The sequence below is a fragment of the Leiobunum rupestre genome, chromosome 9 (assembly GCF_980474605.1).
Source record: "Leiobunum rupestre chromosome 9, qqLeiRupe1.1.hap1, whole genome shotgun sequence".
NCBI lineage: Eukaryota > Metazoa > Arthropoda > Arachnida > Opiliones > Sclerosomatidae > Leiobunum > Leiobunum rupestre.
The window spans coordinates 43,666,747-43,688,572 of NC_143392.1; the positions used below are offsets into that span (position 1 = coordinate 43,666,747).

At 36.7% G+C, this 21,826-nt stretch overlaps 3 protein-coding genes and 2 long non-coding RNA genes across 22 annotated transcripts; 4 read left to right on the forward strand and 1 right to left on the reverse strand.

Moving 5' to 3' along the window:
- Positions 1–782: 782 nt before the first annotated feature.
- LOC149928496 (uncharacterized) lies at positions 783–4,049 on the forward strand. The gene is made up of 4 exons (XM_090159116.1): positions 783–1,533; positions 1,772–2,049; positions 2,114–2,283; positions 3,031–4,049. Exons 1-4 carry the CDS (start codon positions 1,056–1,058, stop codon positions 3,416–3,418), a joined length of 1,314 nt encoding a protein of 437 aa, XP_090015242.1. The 5' UTR covers positions 783–1,055; the 3' UTR covers positions 3,419–4,049.
- Positions 4,050–5,193: 1,144 nt separating this feature from the next.
- LOC149928497 (uncharacterized) lies at positions 5,194–8,159 on the forward strand. Of its 15 annotated transcripts, none has more exons than XR_016474008.1 (7): positions 5,194–5,792; positions 5,864–6,242; positions 6,323–6,371; positions 6,507–6,547; positions 6,605–6,661; positions 6,721–6,941; positions 7,035–8,159. It is a non-coding gene; the product is annotated as an uncharacterized LOC149928497 (long non-coding RNA). The 15 variants fall into 15 exon arrangements; XR_016474007.1 differs by having other exon boundaries at positions 6,744–6,941; XR_016474009.1 differs by having other exon boundaries at positions 6,507–6,528; positions 6,584–6,661.
- A 4,312-nt stretch (positions 8,160–12,471) lies between these two features.
- Positions 12,472–13,831, forward strand: LOC149928498 (uncharacterized). 2 transcript variants are annotated; one of them, XR_016473977.1, is made up of 4 exons: positions 12,472–12,597; positions 12,688–12,820; positions 12,896–13,565; positions 13,632–13,831. It is a non-coding gene; the product is annotated as an uncharacterized LOC149928498 (long non-coding RNA). The 2 variants fall into 2 exon arrangements; XR_016473976.1 differs by lacking the exon at positions 13,632–13,831 and having other exon boundaries at positions 12,896–13,614.
- Positions 13,832–14,405: 574 nt separating this feature from the next.
- Tim23 (translocase of inner mitochondrial membrane 23) lies at positions 14,406–15,871 on the forward strand. Its single transcript, XM_090158593.1, has 7 exons — positions 14,406–14,581; positions 14,695–14,771; positions 14,835–14,928; positions 15,001–15,088; positions 15,147–15,205; positions 15,439–15,549; positions 15,650–15,871. Exons 1-7 carry the CDS (start codon positions 14,521–14,523, stop codon positions 15,763–15,765), a joined length of 606 nt encoding a protein of 201 aa, XP_090014719.1. The 5' UTR covers positions 14,406–14,520; the 3' UTR covers positions 15,766–15,871.
- Positions 15,872–16,428: 557 nt separating this feature from the next.
- On the reverse strand, positions 16,429–18,955 carry LOC149928500 (coiled-coil domain-containing protein 6-like). Of its 3 annotated transcripts, XM_090158870.1 has the most exons (8): positions 18,852–18,955; positions 18,372–18,637; positions 18,151–18,300; positions 17,853–18,091; positions 17,610–17,767; positions 17,280–17,543; positions 17,047–17,213; positions 16,429–16,976 (listed from the first exon to the last, which is right to left on the reverse strand). In XM_090158870.1, exons 2-8 carry the CDS (start codon positions 18,594–18,596, stop codon positions 16,821–16,823), a joined length of 1,359 nt encoding a protein of 452 aa, XP_090014996.1. In that variant the 5' UTR covers positions 18,597–18,637; positions 18,852–18,955; the 3' UTR covers positions 16,429–16,820. The 3 variants fall into 3 exon arrangements, with proteins under 3 accessions (XP_090014996.1, XP_090014997.1, XP_090014995.1); XM_090158871.1 differs by lacking the exon at positions 18,852–18,955 and having other exon boundaries at positions 17,859–18,091; positions 18,372–18,842; XM_090158869.1 differs by lacking the exon at positions 18,852–18,955 and having other exon boundaries at positions 18,372–18,842.
- Positions 18,956–21,826: the final 2,871 nt, after the last annotated feature.

Sequence of the window (21,826 nt, forward strand, 5' to 3'; positions counted from 1 at the left end):
AATCAAGATCAAATATTCACAACACCCTTGGAAATAACTCTCTTTTTCGTCGCTAGACTAAGGTAAAACGTAGGCCCCTACCAAAAACGCAGTGCATGCTGGGAGGGCTTAGGCCGAATTGATGGGGGAAGAGACTCAATGCTACAGATATGGGAATTTCCCCTCCAGTCACCTTCTCTATTCCAAGCCATAACATGGCCTTGGAGGAATAAAACCAGTATACTTGTTTTATTCCTCCAAGACATGGCGGTTAAAAATAGTAGAAGCTCAGACGATTTTTACAGGATCCATCCGATCATGGACTAATTATAGTACTTCGTACGAAGTACTATAATTAGTCCATGATCCGATCCAAGCTCGCAGAATTCCCATAGGTTTTTGCTGGAGTTTTTCACATGAACCACTTCAACGTTTTTTAATTTTTATTTAATAAAAGTGTTAAGATTTTTTGAACTTTTAGTTTTGTTTTCATATTTACTTATTATAAGGAAAATTTAAATGTCATTGTGAGGAAGATAAATAATATTTCGTTTAGGTTCGCTTTGAAAATATTTAAGCCTAGGCCTGACATAGGCCTAACTTTTAAAATAGCAGGCAATGTCAATGGCAGTTTTGGGAGAAGCAGTGACTGAAGGTCCTTAGTATTAACCTTTGTATTTAAAGGTTATTTCACATTTAAAGTAAGTAATATTATATTTATTATTATGTTTGTAGAAACTTGGATAAACCAAAACCTTATTATATCCCAGAAAAAATATATTACACTAACGAATGACACCAAAAGTGGTTATAAAACAGAAAGTCTGGGAGGAAAGGGGTTTCTTCCCTTTGCCATTGGTTTCCTTCAAAAATGATTAGCTTTATGCCCTATACGACAAATTAGCCAATCATGAACGACTTGCTGGGGTTTTTCCAATGTCACATGACGTCATGGTCAGAGAAAATAGTATAGTTTTGCGATGCTAGAGTACCTAGCGGGGAAATCTCGAAACTCGCGATCACGTGGTTTACTCATTAGCGATTAGGTCCAAGAAGTTCTGAAATTTATTTAAAAGATGCCCCGTAAAAAATTTACACCAGAAGAATTGGCTTTAAAACCAAAAAATCAATACAGTCAATGTAATTTCTTCATAAAAGACTTGTATTCAATTAGTGTACAAACTGACAGAGAAGTATCTAAAGATAATGCAAATGTAGACCAAGGCCTAAGTAAAAGTCAAGTTCATTATGTTCATAAAGATGTACAAACAATAGTTGGTGTTTACAGTGTGGTATCACAAACCGAAATATTTGGTTCAATTGTACCGAAAGAAAAATGGAATGAAATTAATAGTTTTTCAACCAACAATCCTACTCGTGTTAATTGTAAACGTAAGCTGAATAATGCTGATAAGGAGACTAGTACGGATGATTTTACACCAACAAAGAAACCAGCTTTGGATTGTTCCATTCACGCTCCATTAACAGAAACTGGAGATAAAACTCTAGTAGCTCTGTCAGCAGTAAAATTTTACATTGAAAATTTTAATCAACGTAAGATTTTTTAATAGACTTCTGGCTACTCGCAGTAACACTCAAACGTGCTGCACAATTTTACTGAACACTTTTTACGCATATTATAAAATATCACCTGCTGTGTCATCTACAGCTCCTTTTCCATACTACAATGTCACATGATGTAAAACAGAAGCGTGAAATCGTACAGTAAGAAATTGAGTGTTACTGAACCCAGCCTTTAAATGATCCTATAATAAAATAATTACATTTGTAGCTGGTGTCCACATTAAATATATTAATAATTACCATGGAATATTGGATACGCTGGAAGTATCAAAGATAAATGGAAATGTAGCAGTGTCGTCGTACCGGGATACCCCCCTTAAACTGCTGTTTTCTTCAGAAGGGATTTTAACCGTATTAACATTGTTCCAAGTTGCTAAACTACAAAACTATTTTGATTTTGAAAATGGAAACCTGGATTTGGAAACCGTTTCTGATGCATTGTATCTATTAAATGATAACCATGTGTTTTGTCCAGGAATTTCTAATGTTAGTAAATATCAAAAATGTGAAGTCAGTATTGTAATTAACCCAAGATTATTTTGTATTGTAGGATGATTGTAGTGGTATGGAAAATACCAAACACTTGGAGAAATTTATATATCCATTCAAGCGATATCAAGCAGCAGATTGCTTAGGATGGTTTGTTCCACCTGCAAATGCTAGCAAGAAAATGATTCAAAACAAACTTTATCAATGTGGAAAATGTCGAGTTCTCAAGTGGTAATATTTAATACATATATGATAGAATTTTAAAAATTTACATATTTGGTATAGGTGTGGGCAGAAGAAAATAGGGGGAAGTACGCTTCTAGTCAGCTTTGGAAAGGCGTCACTTTTCACGAATTTTCGCGCCAAAACGGTTTGGCGGGAAATCGCGGATGAATACATCGTTTAAAAAATCAATTTTTCTTAAATAGAACAATTGTAACATAATGTCCTTCTCATTCTCTGCTAATTGAGCTAAGGCGTATTTGCTTTCGTCGTTTATAGCCGAGTTGAATCAAAACAAAAGTGGAACTACTTTTTCAGTTTGGTTTATTATGCGTAAAAAGGCATTTTCGTGGGTCACACGACGACTTCTATGGCTCAAAGCTACAGATACGTACTTCCCCTATTTTCTTCTGGTGTGGGGTCTTTCTAAAACTTTATTAGTAATTATTTTAAGTCAATAAAATATAGGATAAAGAGCCCTAGTGGAAATTATCAAATTATATATTTATAAATATTATTTTTGAAATGAAGCTTTCTTATCACTGATTTATCATACTATTTCGCTCTCCTAAAATCTCAAAATTCAGATCCAGTAAATAAAAAAATTATTTAAAAATAATATCAAAATTTATAGTTATGAAACTGCATGGGGGGGGGGGGATGTTTTCTTAAAGGGGCTGAAACCTTAGCACTATAAAAAATTTATATTATTCATATTTATTTATTTATTTTCATTTATTGGTTTAAAATTTCCAGGCACATGAATGATTGCAAGAAAAAGAAAAACGAAGTTACACCTCGGCGAATATTTAAAAGGAGATCAGTAAATTCCCACTGTAGGATAAGTGTTCTGACACCAAAAACCATAAAAAAGAGAGTTGAGTATAGCAAACGTAAACGATATGCATTAAAGAGAAGAATTAAGCAATTAGAAAAAACATTAATAGAAACAAGTTTACAATTGAGTAAGGAGCAAGAAAAAAAAATGGTTGAAGTGGTGTCAGAAATTAACAAAAATGGCCAGAAAGATTTGGAAGAAATATTTAGAATAGCTATGAAAAAAGACAAAATCATGGGATTGGCACTGAAGAAAGCATGGGCATACAAAAAGGCGCTGTTACCACCTCTCTCTTCAGAGAATTGAGAAATTAGCATTTCATGCCAAGAATGTATTGAAGTGAGCCTTAAATGCAGACGAACTTTCTCTACGAAAGCTGCGAGGATGGTACCAGGGGTTAATGCTATGCTCAAATATTTTTAGTAACTTCAATACATTCTTGTTCATGCTGAGTGCACATGTCTTCTAATAACTCTTTTAAACTTCCATTAGTTTTGATTTCTGTAAACGTTTTCATACGTATTCCAGACTCATCCAGAGTAAAAAAATCATCTTTGTGATAAGGCAATCTATCCATGAGATTTTCCATGACCCATTTTTTTAACTTGGAAAATTACTGCGTTAAGCCTTGTCGATCACATGTAGCCAGATAACATACACTAATATCTAATATCAGCCCAAAGACTCTATAACGGGTGGACTTACAAGTACTATATTTTATGAGCCGCATTACGCAGGTACATGCGAGTAAAGCGCCCATTGTGATGCTCCGCCATAGGGGGTAGGCACAAAGTAAAGGGAATAGAGGGGAACCTCATTTTTGATAGAACAGGGCTACCGGGCCCTCCCAGACTTTCTGTTTTATATCCACTTTTGATGACACTTATGACGAATTGACGACAGTCATTTCATTAAACAGCAACAATCATACTGATAATTGTCTTATTTTTCAAAACTTTACCTTCTAATATGCTTGTTGTCTTTGAAGCTTAGCCAAGATAAATGTCTCGCACTCTGCTTAAATTCAACATTCCACTGTTAAACAACATAAGAGATAGTACTCAATGAAGACCGATATTTACAATGTTAAATAATGTTTTTAAAAAAATGGATATTGCAGTAATTATAGTCCTAAGTTGTTGTTCCACTAGGCTCACTAATCCTAAGGACTAGTTTTAAAAAATTCCTTATTTCCAAGACTGTTCCCGTTGCCTACGTTATTATAACTTGGAGGAATAAAACAAGTATGCTTGTTTTATTCCTCCAAGATTATAAAGGCCCGTGCACGCTTCCCTAGAAGGGGGGTACTTTTTAACGTCGCGACGTCTTGTTTCTTTGCTTCTTATTCCCAAGAGATGGCGCGCCGAGTTGGACCTAATAACGTCGGCTGAGAGTAAAATCCACGTATCTCTTTAAGATTTTAGTATATAGTTACGTGGATTTTGCCCTAAGGTGACGATAAGGGGTTTTCATAAAGTTTTTAATAACTTCTAAGGGGCCATATATAAAAGTAGAAAATTTGTAAGTTAATCAGAAATTTGTTAAATTTTAAATGATTTATAATCATGACAATGGGTTTAGGAGGTTTGCAAGTTCAATATGCGTAGTTGATGATTAATGAAATTAAAAACGACTTCGTTATATTTGCATATTTAATAAAATATTTATGATATTTACAATGAAAGTCCGACTAGTTTCGTCGTGCCAAGCATGACATCTTCAGGGATTAGTCGGAGTTTCATTGTAAATATCATAAATATTTTATTAAATATGCAAATATAATGAAGTCGTTTTTAATTTCATTAATCATCAATCATGACAATGTAATTAAAAGATTGTTAAAATAAGATGGAAAAATAGCAGTTTATTTCCCATAAAAATTTTAAACTTTATGTACCTTCCTTGATAATGGAATGTAATATAGAGGTTTCCGAATTCGTAAAGTATCAGTAGCGTCTCTGGCGTGATTATAAATATTTTTCTAGTAGTAATTTTGGTAGGATAAAATCTTTACAATTACAAACTAACACTTTGGTAAAATGGGGTAATATAATTTGTACCACTGTGGCTAATACTCGGTCTTCAGGTAAATTTTGCAAAACTAACTGTATACATTTTGTTAACTCTACTAAAAGCAAAACTTATAATCTGCTAGGGTATCTTAAAGTTTATCTTTATTAGTAACATGAGTAAGTTTGCAAAAGACATCAATAAGAACTGTTAAAATTGAATGTGTTCACTGAAATCAGTTTCACCTAATATAGATTCTATCCACTTCCTTTTTAAATCTTGTTCTTTCGGGAATGAATGAAAACTGATGTGTATCCTATCATTTCCATGTTGACTCTTACGTTTATTACTTCTTTTCTTTTCACTCTCATGACAATTTGGTACGAAGTAACGGACAGAGAGTGTAAAGTCGCTTCGCTACAGAGAGGCGCCTCTTCCTATCCCCGTAATGTTAAAATTTCGTGGTACGTTTTTTCCCCATGAGAGCGTTGAAGAAGCAGACGACAGTGTTTGCAATTCTCGGACACACGATAGCACTGTAAAATTGCTTATCAAAGAAAAATAAATTTTGCTCTCAGTAGGTTAAAGTTGAATTCAGCTCAGTCAGCTGTGATGTTGAATTATTTTAACTATTTAAGTAAAACAGTTGATTTCGTAAGAAATATAAAAAGTAAGTACAAGAAAAATCCCTCCCTATTTCATTTCAATATTAACAACTATACTTTTTTAATATATCAAAAGAAATTCGTGGAATCTAAAGTGGAATATTTTATGGGCTGGCCAAGTCTTAATTAAATATACCAAAACCATGGTAGAACATTGGTGTTTTGAATAGCAGCGGTGAATTAAATATTCTGAAATATAATTAAGAACTTTCAATGGCTTTGCAAATTTCTAAATCTCGTCAGTGAATTGTCCTTTACCTTGCAAAACCCAATGGTTATCATAATTGGACAAATCTTCATCATGGTCTGTTTAAAATAAAGTCATCCAAATTGTAAATTCAATATGAATCTGATGGTTTTAAGAGGCTATTGACTGATGCAGCTCTGTATGCTGCCTGGTATTGTTGAGTATTTGGATGATCTCAATTGTCTCCTTATTGGCGAATGGAACCAAAGTAGTTTTCTAAAAATCTTGACCAATTCTTCCAGTTACTAAGAACTTAAAACCAAAATTATCCTTTATATCATTCCATAGGAGTAGCAAAGACTGAATTGATAGTTTCCACCTTTCAATACAAGGTAAGGTTTTATACCTACAGTTCTGAAGCTACCATATATTAAACCTTTCCAATTTTTCTTTCAGCATTGGTATGTGGATGTATTGATCAGTCATTGCTCTCTTACAGTGTGTTTCATTGTTTAATGTCCTGCTATTGCAGCAATCAAAAAGGCCGTTCATGTGTAAGAGGAACTCTGCTGTGTATGTGCTTTCAATTGTTAACTCTCCTAATCCCAGTTAACAGGCCATTTGAATTAGAAACACTTTGACTGCAAATTTGGGCAGCTAAACTGACTTTCATGTTAGAAAATGCTGGTAACTTGATATGTTTACGTTTCAGCTTATGTGTGCTTTGAAACTTACCAATTTCTTAGTCTATTTTGAAAAAATGTTCTAGGACTGCCCAAGAAACTAGATTGCCTTCCACTATTATGGGATACCGTTTGAAATTGTTCCTCACACTTTTCAAGAGATGTGGAGGATCAATTTCAATGAATGGCTTTTCCACTGATATCCCCATACTTTTGAACAAATTTTGATTGCCTGTTCCTTGGTCACAGACTACAGCTTTGACAATAAGGCCAATACGTTTTAGGTGAGTTACGCAATCATGAAGCAATATCTTCAAAGTCTGTTCGGGACAAGTATCTTTTGTGAGGAAGTAACCAATTGGTGGTTTGAATTTCAGTTTTATGTCATTCACCATGAATACTAGGGCCTGATTTGCGTACTATTTTGACCTTCCATATGGACCGAAGTCTACGAAACCTTCAATGTTATCGTTTTCATTATTGTCAAAATGTTTAGTTGAATGGCTATAATTATGTTCAGTACAAATATATTTAAATGGAATAGAATTGAATAGATAGTTCTGGGTTTAAATTCATAGGAATTGACTTTATCCACTGTAAAAAAAATTTCATTTAAAGCTAGTGTTCATCATTGTGAATATTTTATAGAAATTATCATTTTCTTCGTTGAATTGATTTTTGAGGGCATAATTTGGCATTTTAGTGCTGGGTTTACCTTACACCAGATTGTAGTTGTAACATGATCTTCAGGTGCATTTTCATTTGCTACTATTTGAATTAATTATAAATGAACATTAGGCAGTAAGAGACCATGGCGGGATATGTTTTTGCCTTCAGTTTACCTAGGGAAAACCGTGGTTTCATTGGAATTTCCCAAAAAAAATAGTAGGTCTAGCTAATGGTGTAAGCCTGTTTTAGGTTTTGATATTCATAAAACAATCGTCAGTGAAATGAAGACCGCAAAATACGTGGTTAAAGTGTAAGTAATCTATAGTTTTATTTTGGAGCTTTTCACTGTTAACATTTTGCAGGTAGCTGCAAAATGTTAAGTTTTAAGAAATGTTAATGTATTAGAATAGGCTTAGTAAATTAAAACGCGTATTCACCGGTCTTTATCCCTTGGAAACTTGAAAAAAAAAAAGACTGACGCGTAGTTACCTTTTTATTCGATTTACAATTTTTAGCCGAAAAAGACATTTCAAAATAAATTAAACTCGCAAAAATACCAAAAACACTCTTCCTTTTTTGCGTCGGGCCTGCCTAAAAAGAATGAATAGAATAAATAGAATAAAACCGATATGCTGGAGATGCTGAGTGTGCCCGGTAGGATGATACTTATTCTATTTATTCTAAATGCGATAATGCTCATTCTTTTTGCCTGCTAGCTACGAAATTAATCATTTAACCATGATTATCATTAAACTAAAACCAACTTTCAAAATGATTAAATACGTGTAATTCAAATAAAGCTAAGTAAAAGTAAATAAAATATTTATATTCGATTTCGTCGTTTATTGTAATCTAGGCCATATCTTTGTGTTTATATCGCGGTAATTAAAACTAATTTTAGAGTGTATTCTAAGGCAAGGGAATCTAGACAATTATAATGTTTTCAAACCTAATAGCAACTTAAGGGAATCTCGACTTATTTATTTTTATTTGAACCTATAAAAATAATAATAATAATTATAATAATAACTATTTTTTTTATTCTAGAGTGTAAAAAATTTTAATGTCCACGGAACGGTTTTAAAAATAAAGCGAAATTATTCTATTTATTCTAACGCGTTTTCCGTATGCTTTTGGTCGTCAACGCGTTATTTAGCTATTGAAACTTATTCTATCACGTTTTCTATACTTTCCATTCGAATACCTGAATTATTTTTACGCCGTCACGAAGAGCGTGAAGAGGGGTATATTTCGTGGTAGTTTCGTTAATTTGCACGGACTGGTTTAAACGTTATAGCGAAATTATTCTATTTATTCTAATTCCTTTTGGGTAGCAAATATGGCGTCTCAGCGTTTTTTCGTGCTTCACATTTATTCTATCATTTAAAGCTACTTCCCTTTTAAATACCATAATTATTTTTACGCCGTCATGAAGAGCGTGAAGAGGGGTATATTTCGTGATAGTTTCGTTAATTTCCCTCCACCGGCTTAAACGTTATAGACAAATTATTCTATTTATTCTAATTGCTTTTTTGTAGGAAATATGGCGTCTCCGCGTATTTTCGTGTTTCAAATTTATTCTATCACGTTTTCTATACTTTCCATTCGAATACCGGAATTATTTTTACGCCGTCACGAAGAGCGTGAAGAGGGGTATATTTCGTGGTAGTCTCGTTAATTTGCAAGGACTGGTTTAAACGTTATAGCCAAATTATTCTATTTATTCTAATTCCTTTTGGGTAGGAAATATGGCGTCTCAGCGTTTTTTCGTGCTTCACATTTATTCTATCATTTAAAGCTACTTCCCTTTTAAATACCATAATTATTTTTACGCCGTCATGAAGAGCGTGAAGAGGGGTACATTTCGTGATAGTTTCGTTAATTTCCCTCCACCGGTTTAAACGTTATAGACAAATTATTCTATTTATTCTAATTGCTTTTTTGTAGGAAATATGGCGTCTCCGCGTATTTTCGTGTTTCAAATTTATTCTATCACGTTTTCTATACTTTCCATTCGAATACCTGAATTATTTTTACGCCGTCACGAAGAGCGTGAAGAGGGGTATATTTCGTGGTAGTTTCGTTAATTTGCACGGACTGGTTTAAACGTTATAGCGAAATTATTCTATTTATTCTAATTCCTTTTGGGTAGGAAATATGGCGTCTCAGCGTTTTTTCGTGCTTCACATTTATTCTATCATTTAAAGCTACTTCCCTTTTAAATACCATAATTATTTTTACGCCGTCATGAAGAGCGTGAAGAGGGGTATATTTCGTGATAGTTTCGTTAATTTCCCTCCACCGGTTTAAACGTTATAGACAAATTATTCTATTTATTCTAATTGCTTTTTTGTAGGAAATATGGCGTCTCCGCGTATTTTCGTGTTTCAAATTTATTCTATCACGTTTTCTATACTTTCCATTCGAATACCGGAATTATTTTTACGCCGTCACGAAGAGCGTGAAGAGGGGTATATTTCGTGGTAGTTTCGTTAATTTGCAAGGACTGGTTTAAACGTTATAGCGAAATTATTCTATTTATTCTAATTCCTTTTGGGTAGGAAATATGGCGTCTCAGCGTTTTTTCGTGCTTCACATTTATTCTATCATTTAAAGCTACTTCCCTTTTAAATACCATAATTATTTTTACGCCGTCATGAAGAGCGTGAAGAGGGGTATATTTCGTGATAGTTTCGTTAATTTCCCTCCACCGGTTTAAACGTTATAGACAAATTATTCTATTTATTCTAATTGCTTTTTTGTAGGAAATATGGCGTCTCCACGTATTTTCGTGTTTCAAATTTATTCTATCATTCAAAGCTACTTCCCTTTTGAATACCATAATTATTTTTACGCCGTCATGAAGAGCGTGAAGAGGGGTACATTTCGTGATAGTTTCGTTAATTTCCCTCCACCGGTTTAAACGTTATAGACAAATTATTCTATTTATTCTAATTGCTTTTTTGTAGGAAATATGGCGTCTCCGCGTATTTTCGTGTTTCAAATTTATTCTATCACGTTTTCTATACTTTCCATTCGAATACCGGAATTATTTTTACGCCGTCACGAAGAGCGTGAAGAGGGGTATATTTCGTGGTAGTTTCGTTAATTTGCAAGGACTGGTTTAAACGTTATAGCCAAATTATTCTATTTATTCTAATTCCTTTTGGGTAGGAAATATGGCGTCTCAGCGTTTTTTCGTGCTTCACATTTATTCTATCATTTAAAGCTACTTCCCTTTTAAATACCATAATTATTTTTACGCCGTCATGAAGAGCGTGAAGAGGGGTATATTTCGTGATAGTTTCGTTAATTTCCCTCCACCGGTTTAAACGTTATAGACAAATTATTCTATTTATTCTAATTGCTTTTTTGTAGGAAATATGGCGTCTCCACGTATTTTCGTGTTTCAAATTTATTCTATCATTTAAAGCTACTTCCCTTTTGAATACCATAATTATTTTTACGCCGTCATGAAGAGCGTGAAGAGGGGTACATTTCGTGATAGTTTCGTTAATACATAACTGGCTCGGTGGCCACTCTCAGTCACTTTGAACACTTCTGGACGATACATAATACTCCAACGATCCTCAAATACTGGCGTCAACTTGTCACTCTTAATCTTGACTGGCTTCATGATTTGGTTCCTTCTCCCAGCCTTATTTCCCTTCCTTCTTGGACCCCTGTCCAGGCGGACGTCAACTGTCGCTGGCTGCGCTCCTCAAAGTCAGAGTTCTCGGATGTCGAGTTGCGCCAGCTCTTCTTTTACGAACTCCATGCCATGGCCGGCGATTCCGTGGTCATATATACCGACGGCTCCCTCCAGGACGTATCCAGCTGTGCCGGCGCCAGCTTCTGCATTCCTGATCGCGATGTCGCTCGTCCGTTCGTTGTGGATCCGGGCCACCCGATTAACACGGTGGAGCTCTTTGCCATTAATCAAGCGGTGGCTTTCGCTCGCAGTGAAGGTCTCGGGAACATTGTCGTATGCTCCGACTCCCAATCGGCCTTGGCTATGATTTTGGGGGACGGCCCTGACCCTCAAGTACTACGTTTCCGGAGCCTCTGTCACGGTTACCCCGGGCGTGTTAAACTATTGTGGTGTCCGTCTCATTCCGGTATCCCAGGGAACGAGATGGCGGACAAATGTGCCACAGTAGCGGCTATCGACCATCCTGCGCGGCCGATGGTTTTTTTGCCTCGCACCAAAAGCTACCTTAAAACACGGGTTTCGCTTCTGGTTACGGACTCTTGGCAGGTTTCATGGAACCACTTTGTTTCGGCTCGGGGCGTCGGGTGGTACAAGACTGATCCGTCACGGGACTGTATTGCGGGTCTTCGGTTGCCACGTTGGCAAGACTCGTTAGTAGCACGTGTTAACTGTGACCGGCTCCCAACTGCTGCGGTGCTTTTCCGTTTTCGCTTAAGAACGTCTTCGGTGTGTCGCTCCGGTCAGTGCGCGGCGATAGAGACGCTTCACCACATTCTTTTTGAATGTCGGGCGGCTAGCGGTCCCCGCCATTCGTTTTTGGCGTCGCTTACGGCAGGTGACTTTCTCCACTCTGTATCGGGTCTCCGTATGGCCTTTTCTCGAGGTGTACTACCGATTATTTCCGACGTGTGTAATCTGCTCCGCGCCGTTGGCATTCGTTAACTTTGCCGGGTACAATAGTTTTGTTTTTGGTTTGTGTATTTATCTTCTTATCGCTGTTTGTATATACTTTAAATTTGTAGTCTAATTCTGTATGATGCACATGGTGTGAAGGCCCCCGCTGCCATATACACCAATAAAGTCTTTCTTATTTTTGAAAAAAAAAAAGACGCGTTTTCAAGCAAAAAGATTTTTTTTCTTCAAAATAATGGATGGCGCCACGGGTCATATGATAACGTTTGATCGTCATTTTAGAGCAGACGGCACATTCGTATTTTTCAAAAACTTGTTTCGCGGGGAGCAGATTTGATTGGATCTCTAGATTGATATTCCCAACTCAATGATAAAATCTAGCGTGCACGGGCTGTTCCCAACTCAATGCAAATTATGCGCAAAGAAAATGCTCTGTGCACGGCCCACTGCGCATGCGCTCGCGTTCTCTCGCCCCATAGCGGCCCGCTCAATCAGCCCAAAATAGAGAATGCCATTTGTGGCCGCTACGTAGGCTGGAGCGCTATAATCTGACCCCTCTTTAACATTGAATCCTACGGAGATATGTTGTTTTTTGATTTATTATGAAAAAGATTAAGAATTAATAGGCATTTTCGAGGAAATGAAAGGTAAATCAACTCTTTTTATACGTTTTAATCACTTTTTCAAAATTTTTACGTTTGTTTTTCCCGCCGAAAATAATATTTTAAAATCACCAGATGTCAGATGCTCTCGCTACTGAGTCAGCTGTTACAGGTGACAACACGTCGATGAAAAAGACTGCTTGGATAATCACAATTAACGCTTGTAGCTAAGCCAATAGCAAATATTTTAATAACTGGGAAATGGAAAGTAAGTTATTATTTAAATATTTACAATCCATAATATGGAGAAGTTTAAACAAAGTTATTATTTATCTGTTTCCAGGAATGACTGCCGTAAATGTTGTATTGGACGTTTCACATTTGGAGAAACTTTATCGTTTGAGGCTTAAAACTAAGTTCTTTAAGTTTCTCGTAACAAGCTGAAATTTAACCGTGTTATATTATCAACTAAAGGTGGAACTATTTTGTCACAGATAAATTTGCAGAAGTTGAAGCATGAGTGTCATTGCAATCACACTGTAAAAGAGGACATTTAGAAAGCTTCGGCAAATTGTTACAAATTCCAGGAGTTTCTCGTAAATATGGAATCGCTCCCTCTATGAAGGTCAAAACAATTGAGATAATCAAACAAACTTCTGCTTTGGATATTTTAAACCACCTCTGTCTGATAGTTAAATTAAATCAAGGAGCGGAGAGTAGTAAATCCCAATTCGAAATTTGATTCGTTTAATCAATAAATCTAATGATTTTAAGAGGCAAGAAAATGACTAAACATTTACATTTTTGAGGGACTACTAATTTTTAATTTCAGGTCAGTATATCCCACCCCCAAGGGTCTAGAGACGCCAGTGCATTTATAACCAAATTGTTTACAGGTTCTTTGAAAATGTCAAGCCCCACAATTGTCTGTTAAAGATGAATTCTGTACCTTTATCTGTGTCACTAAAGTGTAAACTGCATACTACACTTGATGCTGATGTGTCATTTATTTTGTAATTATCACGTGATGTGATATGATTTTCAGCCATCTTTCTCACAGAATTTCATCACTTTTTTAGGTTTGCAATAAGGAACGCAAAAGCATTTTAATCTAGTTAAGTAAGGGTAACTAAATTGTTGAATAAAAATTATTTAATTTCTAATTACCTGTAAACTGTATTATTACGTTTCAATAGTTTGTATAATCTAGTGAATCCATTGACTTATTGATAAATGAAATTCGAAACCATATAAATATGTTGGAACTTATTCTTAAAAGGGGTTTCAAACAATGTAAATCTTAGAACATGTTTATAATAAAAATGAACAAATTACACCTAAATAAACATTTTATTTTCTTTAGAAGATAATGAAAATTATATAGTTATATCAGAAATTCATGTATTTCTGGTTATATGTATGGAAAAATGGCTACAAGACAAGGTAAAAGTTGTAAATAAAACTAACTAGGGTTAACTTTCTTGCTAAACAATTTGAAAAAAACTGAATTATAACCTAATTTTTTAAGTTGTAAATGGAAACATAACTTTCAATTACAAAATAAAAATGAAAAAAATTAGCTTTAAGAATATTTAGGTACTTTTTAGCAGCATGTACTCATCGGTTGTTGAGTTTCCCACCATAGAGTATGATGTTAAATCGGTTGTAAAAAGACGCGTTTTTAGGGTTGGGACGAAGCGCTCCCGGCGGACGACGAAGACACTAATCGCTAAACTTTTGATTCGCGCCAATACATGGATTTGAAATTCTTTGAGCGGGCCGCTATGGGGCGAGAGAACGCGAGCGCATGCGCAGTGGGCCGTGCTCTGTGGAAGCAGACGCTGCGAGGATAATTTCTTTTCTACTTGCGTTTTAGGCTTATAGGTGTTAGGTGATTATATTTTTAACTTAATACGTTAAGTTTAATGATGAAATAATTATATAAAAAAAGTCAGTAACCTAAAAGATATGGATCGACAGTCTGGAGGATTAATATATCCGCCATCGGATCCTAGTTTGCAATTTCCATGTGAGTAGTCTTTTCGTAATATATACAGGCCAAATGTTGCCAAGGCTTAGGATAATATTCTTAATATATTGCGTCATAATGTTAAAGCATGTGTTTTTCTAATTTTTCATCAGATTCGCCTTCGATTCCTAAAGGGAATTTTACACCAGTATCACCTTATTTAAATTTTGATCCAGCATATTTAGCCCAAGTATGTTAATACTACTAAATGTAAATGTCTTCTTGCGGTTTAAATTAAATATTGGTTGTGTAGAATGACCCGGAATGGATATTTCCCGAAGGAGCTTCTAGGCAACGTGGTCGTTTTGAACTTGCCTTTTCACAAATTGGTGGTTCCGTTATGCTTGGTAAGCTAATGTGTATCAAATTAATAAACTTAATAATAAGAAAATTATCAAACTAAAATTTTCTTCATACAGGGGCTGCTTTTGGTGGTGTTAACGGATTTTACACTGGTCTAAAAGAAACTACTATAGCTGGTCATACAGGCAGTGTTCGTAGAACTCAGTAAGATTTTTTATCTTAAACAATTTTGTTTGCAGGTATAATTTTTTTTTATTTAAAGAATGCTAAACTACATTACCAAAAAGGGAGCTGGTGTAGCAAATACATTAGGAGTAGTTGGTCAGTAGCAGCATTTTTTTCTTTTGTCTTAAAAGGGAAGTACCAAGCTTGTTCAAATATAACTTTATTTACATTGCAAAATTTGAGCAAGACCAAATTTAAGAAGAAACACTACAATACGTGTGTAAATAGTTATTTACATTTTAGAATTGACAAAAGCTTGAATCTTTTCCCTTTTCATTTTGAAACTCATCTGCTCCATATATTTGTGTTAATTTTCTGTTACATGCCAGCTGTAATGTACAGTGGATTTGGGGTTATTCTCTCTTGGTTAAGGGGCACAGATGATGAGCTAAATACCCTTGTTGCTGGTACAACTACTGGCGTTCTGTACAAGTCAACAGGTACTATATATATTTAGTACAAATTTTGGTTTTAGTCATAGAAATTTTGTTAGAAAAACCAGAGTGATCAAAACTAAAAGGAATGTTTTTATATTTTCAGCCGGATTAAGGAAGATGGGTGTGGGTGGTTTAGTAGGTTTAAGTTTAGCTTCAGTGTATTGTTTGTGGTCAAGCAGTGATAGACTGAAGGCAATGTTACAATCTAATCAGAGATAAAATAAAAAATTATAGTATCAATAGGAAAATATTGAAATTGTAGACCTTGAAATGAGCGCAAGACATATTGATTTCGTCAGATTTCTTTTAAAGATGTACAATCTTATATTAAAAAGATTTTGCCACTTAAAGAAAAAAAATCCAACTTTATTATAAATATAGTTACATGTTCTTGAAAGAGTTCAGTCTTATCAAACTCAAAATTATATTTCCCCAATGTCAGCTTTATTTTAATGGTTAACAGAATATTCTAAGTTTAGAAGTTCAGTGGGATTTCAGCTTACGAAAAGAAGTAAAATTATCACGAGCATTCTTAGAAAGTAACTTGAGAACTGCGATGCATTTTTTATTTAAGAATGCATAAACTAGAAATATGATGACTAGGTTAGACAGTTGTTAAAACGTTCACGGAACAAAGCGTAACGCAATAGATTATAAGGCACAGGAACAGTTAAATTAAATTTAATAACCCGGAAATGAAAGACCATCATTTTTAAGTACTCCATTAACATACACCCCCCAAAAGAACACCACGCAGTATTTTGATGGTTTGATAACGATTTCAATTTTTAATCTAACTCATAACGTTCTTGTTAAAGACAAAATTTATAGCAAAATACATTTTTTTTTCACTCTACAAAAACAAACAATACCCAAAAAAAATTATTTGGAAATGTCAAAATTATACATAACGGATTTTATTTTTATTTCTAAAAGACTTGTTAGTGTTAAAGAACTTTTTTTCTTGAAAAAGTGAGGCTTAAGTGAATTTAAAGTTGAACACCACAATTACTCTTACTGTAGTTTTTTTTTTAACTTTCTTACGTACTATTATGCTAGGTAATTTTTTTAATTTGAATAGAGTTTCTTGTCCTTAAGAATGGCACGTGGAGCGACACGTTTTATAACAATTCCCGCGCTTTGCCAGAAAAAATGAAAAAACCCCAAAGAAATCTTGGAACAACACAAATGGATGCCCTTCGCTATCAAGAATAGCAAACAGGAAGAATACAAACATGCCATTTTTTGTTTCGATAGAATGTCAAATCCAATGTTTAACTTTTTTCTGTTGGTTGTTGCGGACTACCAACATTCCCAAAAACTCCGGTTTGATTTAAATGGACTGGTGGTGGCGCTGCTGGTTTAACAAACCTTTCTTGATTAGCTGATTTGGGTTTGGCAGAAACTACGGAGGTTCCAGGGGTTATATTCTAAAATAAAATGCATGAAAAAGGTAAGAGTAGACCTTTTTGGAAGATAGAAAAAAAATTCAAGGCTTACAACAGGATAGGATGTGGTTGCTATACTGGAACCCGAAGGAGGAGAAGTACCCGGAATATGAGTACCAGGAACAGGAACGTGGTACAACTGTTGGTTGCAATTGGGGCAACGACCCATCGGACTTGGAGGGCTAAAAGTTTCTCTTAAACCACTAGAAAAACTCAAACCTGAGTAGAAAAATGTAAGTGTATATTAATGTTTTGGTAGTTAGAAATGACTTTTTCAATATTTACCAGGACTAAGCGGTCTTGAAGAACTTGGTGATGGATTATAAGGAATGGGGCTGGAGACAGTCCTAGGCCTAACATTGTGACCCTGAGAAGTCATCTCGTTAAAGTGCCTTTCTTCATCCATTTCAAGACTAGATTCGCTCTCTGACAAGTGGCGACAGAGGGCTTCCCTTCTGTCCATCTCCATTTGCAGTTTTCTCTGCAATCGGATGTTTTCTTCACGAACTTGCCTCTCTTCCATGGCAAACTGAGCCATTTTCTCAGAATCTAAACAGCCGAAATAAAATGAAATTTCCGATACTTCATTTTTAGTCGCAAATATAAAGAACTCACGTTCCTGTTGCGCATTGAGCAACTGCATTTTTAATTTGGCAACTTCATTTCTCAAGTGCTGAACATGCAAGGTCAAGTTAGCAGCGGTGTCTCCGTTATTTATATCTCTGGGAGAAGGAGGAGCTGAAACTGGTTGGTCTAACTTCTCTTGCAACATTCTACGAAATGTAAAATGGATTTAATATTTACATCCAAGTGGGGGTGAGAAAAGATGGTTAAAAGAGATGGAAAGTCAATATGTACATGAACCTTTTCTCTGCTTCTAATTTATCCATTCTTTTCCATAACCTGTTAACCAACGCTTCCTGCTCTTGTTCCAAAGTATTTTCCAATTCTACTTTCTCCCTGCGAAGCTGTTCCAGGTTTGACTGTTTACAAAGAGTTTCAGCCTCCAATTTCTCAATTTTTCTCATCAATTTATTCACTAATGCCTCCTGTTCTTGCTCTAGCGTTTGTTCTAGCTGCACTTTCTCTTGTCTCAGCTAAGGTGAAATAGGTCAATAAGTAAAACTAAATAACCTGTTTAAAGTAGTTTTAAAACCTGGTTAAGCTTTCTAGATAAATCATTTGTGAGGCATTCTTCTTCTTGCTCATAGTTAAGAGCTAGTGTTTCTTTTTCTTTCTTTAAAGCTTGAATCTTCTTAAGTAAGGTGTTGCTAATAAACTCTTCCTCTTGTTCAGCTTTAGCTTGCTGCGTATTTACAATTAAATTTAAAACAATTGTGGCGTGTAAGCTACAATTGATGTATATAAAAAACTCACTATAGTCACGCTAGCTTGTCTGAGAGCGCGATTCTCTTCTTGCAGTGTCTTGACCCTAAGTTTATACGTTTCCAATTCCATTTTAAGAACCCGATTCTCTTGCTGTAGAGATTCGATTCTCTTTTGAAATTGTTCTCTGGAGATTGGGGATGGAGGTATCATGCACCCTCCATCTACACTTCCCGAGTCTGATTCACTTGCTGAATCTGCCATTTTTACATCCATTTTGATGGGAATTTATCTTTTCTGTTTTCGTTCACTTTTTACTGTAACGAATTAAATCCTAATTCTAAGCCTCGGTCTTACGAATTATAATCCCAGCACACGTGCGATATCCCGATGATTGTTTAAGATTTATTTCGGTATTTTGGATAAAGCTACATGTGCACTAACCTACCAAGTGTTTTGCGAAACATTGTTTATAAATTTTATTTCCAAATTTTTTAAAGCAGTGTACTATTCTTTCTACAAAAAACTTACCCCTAAAATTTTAATTTCAACACCAAAAGTTCAACCCGAAGGAAGCCCGATCGCTAGCAGCGGGCATTTCAACCAATCATCATCCAGAATTTTATGTAACCACGACGAAAAATAAAAGGCCGAGGTCGAGATATTTTTTAGTCTGGCGTGTGAGCCCAAGGTTCGTAAAAAAGGGAACTATAAAATTGGCTCGATGTAGGCTCGATCGCATGGTTTTTTTTTTCAAAATATTACGGGTTTTGCGTTGTTATGTAAAATCGTGACGTCACCCAGATGAGAATCTATGAGATCGTATCTTCATCATAGAGTATAGAAAAGAAATAGAGGGAAGATTACCGCGTTAAGGCACCCCTGTTTTTGACCGGGAAAATTCATCCCCCCACGCATGTATGAAAGCGGAGATGGGCAGAATTTGCAACGCCATCTATCGATTGACAGAGTAACTAGTATTAGGCAAATGACAGTTGATTTTCAAAAAGGCATAATGTATTTCATTTCACCGCGCGTCGTAGGCGCCATGTAATCTGCCCATCTCATGGCTTCCTACATTGGCGAAAAGGGGGTCGACACTCGCGGTCAACTTCGTTAGATGCAATAGTGCCTCTATTTATTTTCTATCTCTATGGATCGTATTGACGTCATCAATTGTAACTCGTACAGATATTTTTTCAAACATCTTCTTGATCGAGACCCCTTGGTGTGAGCAAAGATAATTTAAACTCGTACCCTAGATTCGAATACTGAGAGCTTTCCCATTGACGGTTTTGTAACGAAGCGTTTACCCTTTTCCGGCACGTGACCTCAGAAAAATCGGGCTCCATCGGTTGCGGTAAGGTGCAAACCATGGAGCGAATTTTTTCTGAGTTCCAGCGGGAAGTGGGTAAACGCTATTGGCAACGCGCGAGAGAGTGATTTCGAATCTAGGGTACGAGTTTAAATTATCTTTGGTGTGAGCCTACCTCCACATTCGAGGTGGACTTTATTTATTTATTTTTTTGGATAAAAGATACAGATCGTTAAGCTAGATATAGCAAAATTGTGGTCAACCTTGCAGTACCCGACAGTAGATCAGTAAGATAATAGTATGCAGGAATTCACTTTCTTTCTTTATTTACGCACCAAAGCTGCCACTGGCTGCTTATAGGCACTCAAAAATTTTTGGTTACAGATAATACAAACGTTTGAGATATATATATATATATAAAAAAGAAAAAAACAAAAAAAAACCAATATGAATACAGTAAAACGTTAAGCACAGGAGGGGGTAAGATAGGAGCGTAGGGTACGGGTGAAGGAATGTTTTGAGGGTAGAGACACTAAGTCGTGAGGGAGGGAATTCCAAATGGATAGGGTGCGGTGTGTAAAATGGCGCTGGCGGTAAGAAGTGTTAACGCGAGGTAGGAATAGTTTTTTTTGTGTCCGCGGGTGGAAGTTAAATGTGGGCGCTCGAAAAATTCTCCTTCATGAAGGAAACTGGAGCCTGACACAATCGAGAATAGTTCGGTTAGGTCATTTGCTTGATGTCGTTCTTGTAGCGTGGGAATGGAAAGGAACTGTCGGCGATCGTCTGCGCAGCTGAGGGACAAGCTTAGTGAGCCTATTTAACGATTTGTTTATGAGGGTAATGTCCTTCTTGAAATGTGGGGACCAAATTGGTGACGCGAAGTCCAGTAGTGGAAGGATAAAGGTTTTGAAGAGAGTCTTGATCAGTTTCGGGGACTTGAAGTGAAAAGTCCTCCGGGTCATGCCAGTAAACATGTTTATCTTTTTGGCCACAGTGCGGCAGTGATCGGAGAAGGACAGCTTCTCATCAATGTGAACCCCAAGATCTCGGATGCAGCTCGTTGGTGGTATGGCTTGGCCCCCCAGATAGTAAGTGTGACGAGAGTGGTTTCTGCCAAGATGGAGAACGTTTGATTTGGCTGCATTGAACGAGAGGCCAGCCTCAGCTGCCCAGGCTTCTACCCTGGATAGGTCAGACTGGAGTTTAACGTGGGATGTGCTGGTCGAGAGCAAGTGGACGAGTTTTGTGTCGTCTGTGAATAAACTGACTAGGGCATGGTGGATAGAAGCTGCTAGACTATTGACGTAAATGGCGAATAGCAGGGGGGCCAATACCGAGCCTTGCGGCACCCCACTGGTAACAGGACGAGAAGAGGACTTAGCACCTCTAATGACAACCCGTTGAGAACGTTGGGTCAGGAAGGCCTGTATCCAGCGAAGGGGGTAGCGTGAGATATCCGCTGCCTGGAGACTCCGGAAAAGTTGGTGATGGGGGACGGTATCGAAGGCCTTCTGTATGTCGAGGTAAATCACGTCAACGGCATGCCCAGATTCCAGGGCAGAGGTCCAGGAGTTTGATGCTTCCAAAAGGTTCGTGGTACAAGACCGTTTGGGTTGATCTACGTCTCCAGACTTCACTCTGAGCTGTCCCCTCCGGCCCTTGAGGCCTTCCTCAAAGCCGACGAGCATGTCGGTGTGTCTGCCATCTCGGCTCACTTCATCCAGCACAACCTCATGAGTCCGTCCCAACACGGTTTCCGTAGTGGCTTCAGCACTGTGACCCAGCTCCTTTGCTGAGTTGACGCCTGGACTTCTGGGCTGGAGCAAGCCGGCCGAGTGGATTTCATTTTCCTTGACTTTCACCAAGCCTTTGATTCGGTTCCGCATGAGCTCCTCAACGGCAAACTTTACTACTACGGGGTTAGGGGTATGATCCTGATTTGGCTATCAGCTTACCTCGAGAATAGATAGTTTCGAGTGGTACTCCCCGGTGCCACCTCCGACTGGCTCCCTGCTTCCTCTGACGTGCCACAAGGATCGATCCTGGGGCCTCTCCTCTTCATCATCTACATCAACGACATCGGAGACAACGTCGTCTCCCAACATTACATCTTCGCGGATGACGTAGCACTCTCCAGGTCGATCTTCTCAACACAGGACTGCGTTGCTCTTCAATCCGACCTCGATACCAT

Excerpts from the sequence above, each read along its gene's own strand:
- LOC149928496 (XM_090159116.1), top strand. The coding sequence starts at position 1,056 with ATGCCCCGTAAAAAATTTACACCAGAAGAATTGGCTTTAAAACCAAAA. Across the intron at positions 1,534-1,771 it reads CATTGAAAATTTTAATCAAC|CTGGTGTCCACATTAAATAT; the intron begins GTAAGATTTTTT and ends TTACATTTGTAG. Across the intron at positions 2,050-2,113 it reads TTTGTCCAGGAATTTCTAAT|GATGATTGTAGTGGTATGGA; the intron begins GTTAGTAAATAT and ends TTTGTATTGTAG.
- Tim23 (XM_090158593.1), top strand. The coding sequence starts at position 14,521 with ATGGATCGACAGTCTGGAGGATTAATATATCCGCCATCGGATCCTAGT. Across the intron at positions 14,582-14,694 it reads TCCTAGTTTGCAATTTCCAT|ATTCGCCTTCGATTCCTAAA; the intron begins GTGAGTAGTCTT and ends ATTTTTCATCAG. Across the intron at positions 15,089-15,146 it reads GGCAGTGTTCGTAGAACTCA|AATGCTAAACTACATTACCA; the intron begins GTAAGATTTTTT and ends TTTTATTTAAAG.
- LOC149928500 (XM_090158870.1), bottom strand. The coding sequence starts at position 18,596 with ATGGATGTAAAAATGGCAGATTCAGCAAGTGAATCAGACTCGGGAAGT. Across the intron at positions 18,092-18,150 it reads TATCTAGAAAGCTTAACCAG|CTGAGACAAGAGAAAGTGCA; the intron begins GTTTTAAAACTA and ends ATTTCACCTTAG. Across the intron at positions 17,214-17,279 it reads TTCAAGACCGCTTAGTCCTG|GTTTGAGTTTTTCTAGTGGT; the intron begins GTAAATATTGAA and ends TTTTCTACTCAG.